The 13,528-nt window shown below is 55.1% G+C and overlaps 1 protein-coding gene across 7 annotated transcripts in view; it reads right to left on the bottom strand.

Annotated features, from left to right (window-relative positions):
* EHMT1 (euchromatic histone lysine methyltransferase 1) overlaps positions 1 to 13,528 on the bottom strand; it is a 79,719-nt gene that overhangs the window by 64,280 nt on the left and 1,911 nt on the right. For 5 of the 7 annotated variants that reach the window (XM_006918137.3, XM_025051094.1, XM_025051095.1 and 2 more), the window contains exon 1: positions 2,022 to 2,109. In XM_006918137.3, the coding sequence (XP_006918199.1) occupies positions 2,022 to 2,109 (88 nt within the window). Of the gene's footprint in view, positions 1 to 2,021; positions 2,110 to 13,528 lie in introns of those variants that run through there. The other 2 variants (XM_015594222.2, XM_015594221.2) reach the window with 1 other exon arrangement.

The following is a 13,528-nucleotide window of genomic DNA, read 5'->3' as shown; positions in this document are numbered from 1 at the left end:
GAAAAAAAAGGACAATAGATCCCATTAAACACAAACAAATCAATGTTCGCAACACTCGAATAAAACGGCAGAGACTGTCAGACTAGATAAAAAAGAAATATCCAATTATATGGTGTCCATAAGAAACCACTATAAATACGTGTTTTAAAATACAGACAGGTTAAATTTAAAGCATGAGAAAAAACACTTACCATGCAAACCCTAAGCAGCGGAGGGGTGTGACTACACACACATTAAGCCAAGTAGGCTTCAGATAAAGGGGGATTATCTACTTGTAGATGACATGACTTTATACAGGGAAGTGCCTAAGGAAGCCAAAAGAACTATGACAAATGAGAAATGAGCTCAACAAGGTTGCAGAATATGAGATCAATAAACAAACTGTATTTTTCTACACAATATCAATGAGCAAATGAAGGAAAATAATTCCATTTGAAATAGCATCAAAAATGTAATACTTAGGAATATATTTAACAAAAAAGCATCTAAGACTTGTGCACTGAAAATTATGAAACGTTACTGAGACACCCTGTGTTTACAGACTGGAAGACACCGTGTCGCTGAGATGGCGACGCTCCCCAAACTGATCTCCAGATGCCACACAGTGCACAGCAAATCCCGCTGGCTGACTTGCAGGAGCTGACAAGGTGACCTAAAATTCCCATGAAAAAGTTGAGGGCCCCAGAACAGGCAAAATACAGAAGAAGAATGTGACGTTGGAGGGTCTCACACCCCCCCATTCCAAAACGCAGCACAAAGCAGTAACGACCAGAGGGAGGGTCCCGCAGCAGGGAGGACATGTGATCTGTGGCCAGAACCGAGTCCAGGACAAACCTGCACAACTGATTTCAGCCGAGCGCAAGGGCAGTCCAGTGGGGAAAGAAGGGTCTTTCCACCAGTGGTGCTGGGGCAGCCACGTGTCCACTTGCAAAAGAACGAAGCGGGACCTTGCCTCATTTCCTATAAAAATTAACTATAAGAGCTAAAACTGTAATACTGTAAGAAGAAAACACAGGCGTAAATCTCTGATGTCTATTAAGCAATGATATCAAAAGCACAAAAACCAAAGAAAAATCAGACAAAATGGACTTCATCAAAATTAAAAAATGTTTGCACTTCACAGGACACCAGCAAGAAAGTGGAAAGGTAAGTCACAGAATGGGAGGAAATACGGGCAAATCACGTATCTGAGAGAGAACATCTATCTATATATAATACATAAAGAATCCTGACAATTCGACAACAAAGTCGATAACCAATTTTAAAAACAGGCAAAGGATCTGAAATGATATTTTTCCAAACAAGACACAAATGGCTGACAAGCGCATGAAAAGATGCTCCACGTCAATAGCCATCAGGGACATGCAGATCAAAACCCCAGTGAGACCACTTCACGCCCACAAAAGGCAACAGGGACTGTGGACCGTGGAGGAGCTGGGCTCCCCACGAGGCTGGGGCAGGGAATGCAGACAGCGCGGCTGCTGTGGTCAGCAGGGCGCCCCCCCGCCAAGAGGAGAGTACAGGCTTCGGTCAGGGGCAGTGGGGAGGAAGGACACGGCCAGCCGGCATCCTGCAGCACAGCCTGCATTACGGAAGGCCTGGGGGGGCGGGGAGGGTGTGTTCCCAAGGTTCCAGTTCTATGTTCTCCGAGATGTCCCACGAACACAGTCACATGGCCCGCGGCCTGTGGGTGTGGCTCCACTCCTCAGTGTCCAGCCCATCTGTGAGCAGGTGAAGGACACCTGAGTGGTGTTGGCTCTGTGTGATGTCAATGACGCTGCCATCGACATCGTGTCCAGCAGTTCTCTGGTCACCTGAAGGGTTGGCTTTTGCCCTCCGATAAGCTTTTTCTTTCTCTAACTGCTGTGTGCGTCCCGTGGGTCCGTGTGGGGAGGGGGAGAGATGAGAAACGACACAGAAATCCCAGCTGTGCAAGCACGAGGCAGCCGGGGGCCGGGGCGTAGGACACGGGGGGCAGGTCTTCGGTCACCCCGCACGGGGGCGGGAGGCGCGGCCCTTACCTTCCTCTCGCAGCAGCTCGGTTTTCATGCAGCAATCCTGCTTCGCCTCCCCCTTCGCCGGGACTGCCTGCTGGAAAGAAACAGCCATCAGCCTGGACGGCTCCACGGGCGGCCGAGCCTTTCCCACCGGCTCCTCTGGCCGCCTGACACACTGACAGACGGACAAGAGTTCACTACAGCATAGGGACGGCTCGGCCACCGCCAGGAGGGACGGCAGTCAGGAAACCGTCCCGGGGACCCTCTACTTTGCCTGTGATTCTGGGCGCCGGGTTTTAACAAGGCCGCCTGCACAGTTAGGGATCTCAGCTGCTGGGCCCTGCGGGTACTGACAATAAGCCAGCTAACTATTTCAAACGTCCAACGACCTATAAAAGTTACAGAAATGGATAAAGACAAATCAACGAAATCCTGAACTGCCAGATGTCTGGTGTCCTGTGCGGACGCGAACCAGACAAGGCCCCCTGGAGCTGCCCTACGACGAGAGAAGTGAGCACAGCGCACTCCACCTGGCCTCTGCGGGAGGGGGACAAGGAGACGCAAGGGGTTGGCATGCGCCCTGCCCCCACGGAACCTACGGGCCTAACTCCCCCAAAACTCCCCCGACACTCGTATAACGCCTGGAATGTTTCCTCCGGAAGACACGACACGTGCTGAGAACATTCTCACTGAACCTTGAACTCACTGCTAATTTCCCTCACCGTCCCCTGTGGCTCCCAGGAGCAGTGGCGGTACCCCGCCCTGTCACCTGGACCATCGACCCACCTCAAGGACACTTGGCCTCCTCCCTCAGTGCTTCTGCCTTCTGGAATGGAGTTGCGTCTCTGCCCAGGTACGCAGGCCCCTGCCCGCCACCCTGGAGCACTGCACAGTCATCCTGATGCTGCTCAAAGGTAAGCAAGGGCCCTGGAAACCCTGTGATGCCTGCAGGGGACCCGATCGGCCTGACTCTTTGGGGCGCGCAGCCCGCACACAACCAGGCAGGTTGGGGGCGGCCGTGCATGCTGTGTGCCAAGGCCAGAGGCCAACACCGCCAAGCCCCGCTGATGGCAGAGCGCGGAGGGGCACGTGGCGGAGACTGAGCGGGGCCTCTCTAGAGTGAGGCCAGCCTCTCTGCTCCCCACATGGACGCGCGGGCAGGGCTGCAGGGCCACCCTGGCCACAGGCAAGGATGGAGGGCAGCCCATGAGCAGGGCGCTGGGTGTACGGGGACCAAAGGCCCAGAGAGAGCCAGCGCCGAGCCTGGCCGCGGGTAGGACAGGAAGCACTGTCACCTCAGACTTCTCTGCTGTCCGCACCCAACGCAGGTACCTGGGGCGCAAGCAGTCCCATCCTCCTCAAGATCCAGGAAAGGGTGAGTGAGGGGCAAGAGGCCACTGCTCGGGTCGCACGGTCAGAGGGCGCAGGGCGGCGGCCTGAGGGTTGCTGAGGGCAGAGCGCAGCCACCCAAGCTGCTCTCAGAGGCGGGACCACGAGCCCCACCTCAGGCGCCCTCTTCCCCAGGCGGTGCGGGGGACGGCGCCCCTCACGGGGACGCCAAGCTCCCCGCGACAAGTGATCGCAAGCAAGACGTCTCCTCTCCACAACAGGCTTCTAGAGACAACGAGTCCCCTCCAGAAGCACGAAACAGTCCCAGGCGCTTGACCGTCACCGCGGCGCTGAGTCCCCCAGCCCACCCCCAGCGGTCCCAGAGGCGCAGGCTGGCGCCCCGGGGCCGGCTGCGCAGGGCAGCACACACTCGGGGTCAGCGTAACCGCACAAAAGCCAGATGGCGACAGTACCTGGCACGTGGGCCTCCCACAGCTGAGTCTGCACAGAGCCTGCTCTGGGCTCTGACCCTGGGCCTGAGAGCTGCGGGCCCCGGGGACACGCCCAGATGAGGCCACGGCCAAGGCTCCTCTTCTGGCCCTGGCGGTGGGGCGCGACCATGTCCTCGGAACTCGCCCCGCAAAACCCACGAAACTCACAGCCATGTTACAGAGACACCCCCCTCCCTGGCCACAAATCACTGCCCGCCGTGCATTTTATCCACGACCCCTGCTTCGGGCACAAGTGTCTGGAAGGTTAACACTTTACCTGCTACACACACCTGAAATTTAAAAGAAATGAGTCTTAGCTCAGAAAGAATTTGACCTGAACCTGACTGGAAGAGCACAGCCACAAACGGTGACATAAAATGCCATCCTCAAAGGGTTTCTACCCTGCCACCCGTTTTCTCAGGGGTGTGCGTGCGTGCGTGTGTGCGTGCGTGCCGCCCGTCGCATACTATCTACCTGAGCTGTAAAGATGCTGACAAGCTATTCAGAAAAAGAAAACTCTCTAGTCACCTTTCTCTGTGCTGAGTGCCCACTTGCCAAACTTGCCTTCGTGACTGCGAGGGTGACCTTGCCTTCGCGTTTCAGAGCCGGGGGCTGTGGACGGGCCAGCCCTTCTCTGGCAGGGAGCGCACTGCTCACTGGGCTGTCCGCTGACTCCTCTCGCGGCGGCCACGTCACAGCGGCCGACGGACTCGGCAGACGAGAAGGGCCTTCTCGCCCTCCGAGTGGAGATGTTTTGGTTCGGGCCAGAATAAGACCAACGTCACATCCCGACCTGCCCCTGGCCGCATCCTGCTGCAGCCCCGCCCGAGAGCTGGGCCAGTGGTGCCTCGTCCCCTGCAGAAGCGCGCCGACGCCGACGCTGACGCCGACGCTGACGCCAACGCGGGACTTGACAGCAAGCGCCAGCGCTCAGAGCCAGGGCGCGGCTCCGGCCCAGGGGCCTTTGGGGACAAAGCGCGCTCCGTCCACCCCCTAATTTTAGACTCTTTTCCACACACCAATTTCATAAGCTAACTATCAAAAAGGGGTGGGGAGGGAAAGGGTGAACCTGTCAACAGTGGACGGGTCTCCTTTTCACTCTGTCTTTTTATTTTTCCCTTGGCAGGAAAAGGTGAGTTAGTTCCTAAAAGTGGAAAACAATTAACACACAAAGTAGCCCCAGAATCTCCATTTATGGGACTCTAAAATGCAAAGCAAACTCCCTCTCCGTTTGCCGCGTAGCGCTTAGCTGGCCTCCGCCGAGGAGGGGACCGGAGGTATGCGACCTCCTCGCGGCCGCCTCACCACGCTCCCGCTGCTACGGTTCCCCAAAGCCGCCAGAGCAGCACACAGCCCAGCACCCCACGTCCCGCGGACTGGGAGGCAGGCTGTGTCCCCTCGCCTTGTACTGACGGGCCACTGGAGCGGCCTGGCCGAGGCTGTGGCGTGAGTGAGCTCTGGGAAGCCTATGGCCAGGACACTGCCTCAGCACGGGCCACCCAGCCACACGCTGTGGGCAGCCCAGGGCACAGAAGGGGCCCACATCGCCTGCGGGGACTGCCAGCAGTGCGAGGGAGCGAGCCTCTGGTGACCCACTCCTGCTGTTCGAGTCTTCCGGCCGAGGCCCCGGGCCCACGGAGCAGAAAGAAGCCATCGCTCTGTGTCCTTGGAGACCTGCTGGCCTCCAGGAGGGGTTGTCAGCGGTCACCGTCTTGGCAGGTAACGCGCGGAGCTCCGGAGCAGGGTGCCGAGTAGCAGACAGCTGGGACAGCGATCTTCTCCTGCCTGGGCCTCCTCCGGGGTCAGAGCAAACACAATCCAGATCTGGCGCTCGGCGAACTCAGGGGGCAGCTGGCCCAGCCGGGCGCCGAGGCCTGAGCCACACAGCCTGGTCTCCCGAGAGACGGGCAGGCGCCCTCCCACTCTGCTCCCAGCTCCCCGAGAGCCTGCAGATGGAGATGTGCCATGGACCCAAATCGGCCACGACCAGAACAGGCCAGCCAGATGGACTGGTGAGTGTTGAGCCAGAGTAGGCATCTGTTCCGAGGCCACCGCCCGGGAGTGCGGCCACGCACGGTCTCCTGAGTCGATCTGCCCGTGGTGGAGACGGCACACGTGTGCCTCTCCACCACGAACAAGCCAAGGTCCTACATGTTCACCCCTCAGGCTCCTGAGTTCGCAAAGAATGACTGCCAGATCTGGTCACTGACCCAGTCAAGGCTGGTGACACCTGCCTTCTATGGGACCTTACACTGCAGCACCTCGGCAGAGGGGTGTCCACGTGACAGTGCAGGGACTGGCATCATTCAGCGCTCGCAGGCACACAAGCCAGCAGGACCCAGAGAGCACAGCCTTCACTGGAATGCACGGACGTGAGCGCCTGCACCCCACCAGAAAGCTGAACGCCTCACTGGCAGACGGGCACAGAGCAGGGACAATGGGGCTACCGGGACGCAGCGGTCAGCGGTGCGACTGCCTTGGGCGCAGGCACGCAGGCCTGGCCACCGCCAGCCCGGCTTGTATCACCGTGACTCGGCACACCACGACTCACCTGACGGAACCGATTCAGTCCCATCGACATCTCGCTCTCACGTCCTCACCGTCAACAAGATTTTACATCATGTAACACGGGGGAGTCACTCGGTGTGGCACCATGTGGTTTACCTTAGGTTATCGACACAAAACGGAAAAAGGCTCCATGGCTCACAAGGACGCGGGCCCTGGAGAACCGGTAACAGAAACGCAGAGGCGGGACACGGTTTCCTGAGCGCCCAGGGCGGTGAGCGACAGACACAGCGGAGGGGAGACTGCCGGGGCGATGACCCACCCCCGTGCTGGGGCCCGATGCGGACCAGACAGCCGCACAGTGACATTCTGACCCAACTGGAGGAAATTTTGAAAATGCTTAGGTGGTAGCGAAAAATTTCTGTAAATTTTGCCAGGTATATAAACATCAAAGTTATACAAAAAAAGTCTGCATTTTTTTAAGCTACATACTCAAAGTTCAGGGGTGAGAATTTCATGACACCCATGGTACGCTTTAAGACACCTGAGCAACCAAAAAGAGAAAGAAAGGGACCAAGTGACAAAATCCTGACAACTGTGTGATTGTAAGTTGTCTATTTTTGTATGTGATGGAAATTTAAATTCTTCATGAAATTCTAACGTCAAACTCGAGCTAAAATACAAAAGATGCCTGGTTCAGAGAAAAGGGCCCCCAACATCCCCCAGGCCAGCGCCAGGCGGGGGCCAGCGCGAGGCCGCCGCGCCAACTCCACGGCGCGCGCTTCACGGCCCAGCTGCACCGCCGGCCAGCCTGGGACTGGGCTGCCCGACGTGGCCTCGCGTTCCTCGTGCCTGGGATGGCCACGACGGTCCAAGCCCCACTCAGGGGACCGTGAGGAGGCTGCAGGCCTCTTCCCACCGCCCCCGACAGTGGCGGCCGCTTCCTTTTTTAAAAGCCCTGTTAGCACCTCGCTTTTTGAAAAACTTGGTTGTCCCCGGTACCAAAAGGAGGGACGTGGTCCAGAGGCCCAGGCGAGAGGCGCCATCGCCCCCTCCCAGCCTGCCACAGCCGCTGGACGCTCAAATCTCGGGCGTCCCCCGAGGCCGTCCTCTGACCGTGTCCTGGCCGGCCACGCGTCCACTCCCTCATCAGCAGCTCCTCCTCAAGGGCCCAAGGGCCTCACCGAAGCGGACGCCACTCACTGCCTGACACATGCGGGGGGCACACGCCAGGTGCAAGTGCGGGGTCGCCCGCCCCCTTCCCAGACACAACTCCCACCCCGAGGGGCGCCCTCGCTGTTTCGTGTTGTAAGAACTCCTTCCTAAAGAACAAGGAGGAGCTGGCTGGGAAAAGGCCACGATGGAAGGCCACCAGCACCGGGCAGGGGCGTGCGCCCGAGCTCGGGGCTGCCGGCGGGGGGCCCGCCTGGAGCAGCGCCCTCCGAGCCCCGAGCCCTCCGGGTCCGGCCGGCCTTCTCATGGGTTCTGCCTGTTCTGCACTTCAACGGAACCAGAATTTCCTGTGAGTCTCGGTAAACATGCTTCATTTACATTGCGGGGAGAGACCAATTTTAAAAGTTCCCGTGTTAGAGGAACGAGAGGACAAACGGCCGGGCCGAGCAGACGGAGAGCTGGTCCCGGATGCGGGGCGGCGCCAGCCCGTCACAGTAACCAGCATGAGACGCCACCTCCCGCCCCCCAGGACGGCCATCATCAGAGGGACGGACCACAAGTGTGCATGAGGATGTGGAGAAAGCGAAACCCTTGTGCACTGCTGGCGGGAATACAAAACGACGCGGCTACGGGCCGACGGTTCCTCAGAAAGTGAAATAAAAAACTACCACACGACCCAGCAATTCCATTCCTAGAGACACACGCCAAAGAACGGACAACTGGCACGCACACACATACTTGTGCAACGTGATCACCGCGGCACTATGCGAAGCAGTCACAGGATGGGAAAAGCTCGTGTGTTCCTCAACAGATGGACAAATAAATAAGGTGTGGTATATACAGACAATGGAATGTTATTCAGCCACGAAAAGGAATGAAGTTCGGACACATCCTACAACATGGATGAACCTTGAAAACATTATGCTAGTAAGCCAGATACAAAATGACAAATCTTACGTAATTCTACTTATATGAGATGGATAGATGGATGGATGATAGATGGATGAATGGTGGATGGGTTAGTGGGAGGGAGGGCGGGAGGGCTGGTGGATGGATGGATGAATAAACGGGTGGACGGATGGGTGGGTAGATGGATAGGTAGGTCGACATCTAGACAGGCAAATTCACGGAGACAGGAAGAGGAAAGGCGAAGTTATTGCTTAATGGGTACAGAGTTTCTACAAGGGGTGATGAAATGATTTAGAAATAGTAATGATGGTTGCACAACATGGTGAATGTACTTAACGCCACCAAAAAGTACTCTTAAGATGCTAAAAATGTATGTCTATTTTATCAAAATAAAGAAAAATCGGGGGTGGGAGTGAGAAATGTGCAAACATGACCTTACAGGTGGAATCATGTACATCTTCAATAAAACAGCAAAAGGAGAGATGTATGCACAATAGCGAAAGCAGAAAATAATGTTTAGTAAAAAAAGGGACATAGCATAACAGTGCTAACAGCACGACACCATGTATTTCTTAAAGATATTTGTTAACGTCCTGATGGTGAAAGAATGTCTTCATGTTCAGTGAAAGAATGTCTTCGTAAGGAAAACACACTAACATACTCAGGAGCGATGGGGCACCTGGGTGGCGACTTAATCTCAAATGGCTCACGAAAAATCATTCATCATACTTGCAACTTTTCTATTGTTAGGCAGTATTTCAAAAGAAAAGGAAAAGTTTTGTAAACAGAAAAAATGCAACACACATAGAACAATACTATGTATCTTCGGTGGGTTCAAAGACCCTCTATTAAGCTGAAGGGAGAGCGCGGGGAGGGTCCACATCAAACCGCCTGCAGGCAGCGTACGCAAGGCGGAGGCAGGCAAGGCAGACCCTGCCTGAACAGGGTTGATTTTCAAAAGAGAAATTCATTATTACCATATAATTTGGGTCTTTAAGGAAAATTGGGAAAAATTTTAAAGTGAAAATTATCCATAAGCCAACTATTTTAACATTTGTGCATAAACTTCCCAACATTTTCAGTGCAAATATAAATGTATAACTAACAGACTATAAACTGGGACACCACGCATGCTGCTGGTGACCATCTTTCTTTGACTATGGGAGCAAATGAATCCATCTCATCACAGTAGAGGCTGCAGAGACCCCACTGTGGGGACACTGTCCACGTCTCAGGGCTACGAACAGCCTGGGAGCTGTGTCTTCACTTCACTTACTGCTATGTGTAGTTCTCTGGACATTTCTCTGGGAATAGCTATGAAAGAAGGGACAAAGCCTAAAATTAAAGGCAGCCTCTCTCCTTTCCCTCTCACAAATGATGTGCCATGTGTCTCGGCAGGGCTCCTAAACTGAGGGGTCTCTCTCCTCCGTTTTTAAGCTCAAACCACTTACAAACTATCTTGGAAGAATGACTGCAGACCCTTTTCACGTCAATTCGTGCCACACCCATTAAGCAGGGCGCCGCCATTCCAGTTCTGAGGGGAAGAACCTCTCCCCCGACCCAGCCCGCACTCTGCAGGGGCGGAGCCCACCGGCCTGAGACTGACACCCAGCCATGCTGCGTCACCGTCTCAGGGACCGCGTGTCCTAGACACAGGCAGAACAGTCCTCCCGGCTGCGTCCACACACCTAAGGAGCTGACAACAGAGCTGAACCTGGGCAAAGACATGGACCGTGAAACAGATGCCAAGTCCACCCACTGAATGTCCCGCTTCCAGACCAAGGAATTCAGTAGCCACTGAGCTGATCCTCAGTATCCTGAGCTATGAGAAAACCATAAGGCATGCGAACCTCCACTGCTTTCCGAACCTCGATGGGCCGGCGAGGTCCAAACCAGGAGCTCAGGGTGACGACGCCCAGCTAAACGAGATCCTCTCTGACCTCCAAGGAGGTGATACTACCCAAAAGATGCCCAGGTGACATGCCGTTAGCCACAACCTGCCTTCCTCCTATGACAGGGACAGCCAGCCAGCACGCGACGTCAGCCAGGTCCCCGAGCTGTGCAGACACGCTCGCACACTGCTGCCTGGCCTTGCTCGGGCCCCAGGGACGTCCGCTCTTTCTACCAGTTAGGATTCCAGAAGGATGAAAGTCAACTGCTCAGTAGAGAAAAATATCACGACCCCTCGAACAGCATAAATTTTCTACCGAAAACAACAAAAAGCCATTAATTCCACATAGAACACAAAAAGGTTGACATTAGGAAGAAAAAGTTCACTTGGAATTTTTACCTTTTTACGATTTTTAAATGTTTAATAAATCCCAAACCCAGTGACCACTTTAGACGGTTTTCACCGTTTCGACAGCTCCCCGCAGCATAAAAACGGGGGCCGAAGGAACACACAGCAAGCCCTGGGGTCGTCCTTCCGCCTCAGCCTCGGAGTGTAAACGTTCCAGCCGAACGAGCCAAACGGCTCCAAAGGCTCGGCGGTGCTCGGGACAGCCAAGACCTAGGAAGGACGAGCGGGGCGAGCGTGTCCCACACACCGGGGCCCTCGCTGTGAGGCTGGGGTCCGAGGGGGACCAGAGGCAGCAGGCAAGAGCCGGATGTCAAACCGATGGCCTGGACAAGGGCCACCGGGACCTGCCAGGGGAGTGGGGACCCCAAATTCCTGGGAGGAATGTACTGACGTCACACACACATCGTGCACAGTCGAAGTCTAGCTCCTCGGGAAAACCAGCTGTTTGAGACAGAACGTTGTGGGACGTGCGACGGGGCGCTACGGAATCTCGGCGGAATCCTTCGGATGAACGTGGCTCCGGGACTCCGATCTGATCCCCGCGGGCTGAGGCGCTGGTTACACACACGGCAAAAACGATGATAACGCAGCACGGCTCTGACCGCACACACGTTCTCGTGGCCCTCACACCGAGGGCTCTGTGAGTCGGCGACGCCCGACTTCTGGCTATCGTCCTCCACGGCGGCTGAGAAACCCTGACAAAGAACAATCTCACGACGGCGAAATGGCGCCGATTACAAACAGCGGCGTTTCACGGAGCGCGAACAGTGCCATTCTGCCCTTCTCGACGGACTGCTCCTCCCGGTGCCACCAACAGCGCATGTCCCCGGATCCCCACGAGTGCCGGCTTTAAAACACCTGGTACGACAGGTAATTATACTGATGGGTCACAACATGATTCTGTGAAAGAAAACCTACTACTGCCTATGAAAATTCTAAACTTTTTCACTAAATGTATTTATGAGACAAGAAACAGTCCCGTGTAAAAAATAAAAATATAGTACAGGACGAAGGGACACTTCCAATCAGTAGGAAGAGAGAATAGTGAATGAAACAGTCAACGAGACAAGTGGCTAATGGCTGGGGCTAAAAGGTTATCGTAAACATAAATCAATGAGTAAATGATCAAATACAAAACAAAATCATAAAAGCGCTAGGAGAAAATGTGATAATCCTAAAACGAGGACTTCTTAATTCTAAGCATAACATTAAGACCAGGAATCACACAAGCAAAGCTTTACAGATTTAACTACCAAAACGTTTTAAACATTTATGTGGCAAAATAAATAACTTTAAAAGACAAAAAATATATGCAACATGTGCGGCTAAGTACATTAGGTTTAATATTACAAATCAATTTTTAAAAACAGACAACAGGAAAAATGAGCAAAAGAACTGAGCAGGCATTCCCCAACGGCCGGCAGGCACACCCCCACTGGGAAGCGCAGGGCGGAGAGGCACACTCCGCGGCCGTCCCACGAGAGCAGCGTCACCGGGAAACGGAGCGAGCCAAGGACATTATGAGCCTTCGAGAGGTATCAGCAAGTGACTCCAGCAACATGTACAAAGAATGATCCATCCACGACTGAGTGCGAGGTTGGTTTAACATCTGCAAATCAAGTAATAATAGACTACAGGACGAAACCCTCAATGATCATTTCAATAGATGCAGAAGAGCATTTGACAAAATTCTTCCAGGATAAAAACGCTCATTCTGACACAGAACGTCTGTGGCAAACGCCTAACACTTTCCCGTGAGATCGAGAACAAGCTGAGCAGGCCCACGTGCCGCCCCTGCGAGCGCCGACCGCACCCACGCTGGGGGCTCTGGCCCGTGCAGGGGAGGGACAGTGCGACACAAGAAGAAACGGAAATCCCCTAATCCTCCGCCGACAGCGAGGGCCCAGCACGTGTGTCCCTTACAGCTTCCACACTCGTGGGCTCGTCACACACTGGCTTTCAAGCTAATTGTCCACTCAACTTGAGAGTAAGGGTGGCTGCGGATCGCGTTAGGAAGGGCGGTGGTGTCATGCTGCACGTGCAGGTGGCAGCCACCACAAACGCCCCTGGGGCTGACCCTGAACGAAGCTGTCCCAGCGAGCTTCACCCCTCATACAGTCACCAGGCTCTATGCCTGCGACGCTTCCCAGAGACTCTGCTGCTGTCCCTTGTCTTAAGCCGAATCACCCCTACAGTTGCTGGTGACAGGAGCAGCCTGTGAACTCATGACCTAACTGCATCCCGCCCCCCAGCCCAATACCAGTCCAAAGCTGATCATCGCAACATGGCCTGGGAGGGCGCTTCCTCGAGCCAGGCCAGGTCGCAAACCATGGCCACTGGAGCCACTTCCTCTACTCCCCGCCAGCTGAGAATGGGTCTGAGACTTCAAGTGATAGAAATAAAAAGAATGTGCATGAGAGACCCCATGTGACTACACACCTAGCTAGCCCTTTACACAAAGAGTGACACCCCCGCATCTAGCCCACTGATTTTCAAGTCCAAAAACGTCCTGTCAAACACGCAGGACCACATCGGGACCTTCAGGCGTCTTCGAGTCTCCGGTCATTGAACGTGGTCCAGGCCCCGGGGCTGCCTCCTGCTGCGTCATCAGGAGGGGAGCCCCAGAAACGGGCTTGGATGTGCACGCCTCTGCACCCCAGCATGCAGCACACTGGGTGCACGTGTCCTCTGTGACTCTCTGAAGAACGCATCTTAAAATGACGAGGTATGACACGCAGCCCCCGAAGACCGCACCACGCCAGGCGCCACGGGCACCGAGCAGGCCTGGGCCTGGGCCTAGACCATAAAGACGGGGGGGCGGGGGG

The sequence above is a fragment of the Pteropus alecto genome, unplaced genomic scaffold, assembly GCF_000325575.1.
Source record: "Pteropus alecto unplaced genomic scaffold, ASM32557v1 scaffold67, whole genome shotgun sequence".
Taxonomy (NCBI): domain Eukaryota; kingdom Metazoa; phylum Chordata; class Mammalia; order Chiroptera; family Pteropodidae; genus Pteropus; species Pteropus alecto.
This window is presented reverse-complemented; position numbering and strand designations above follow the sequence as displayed.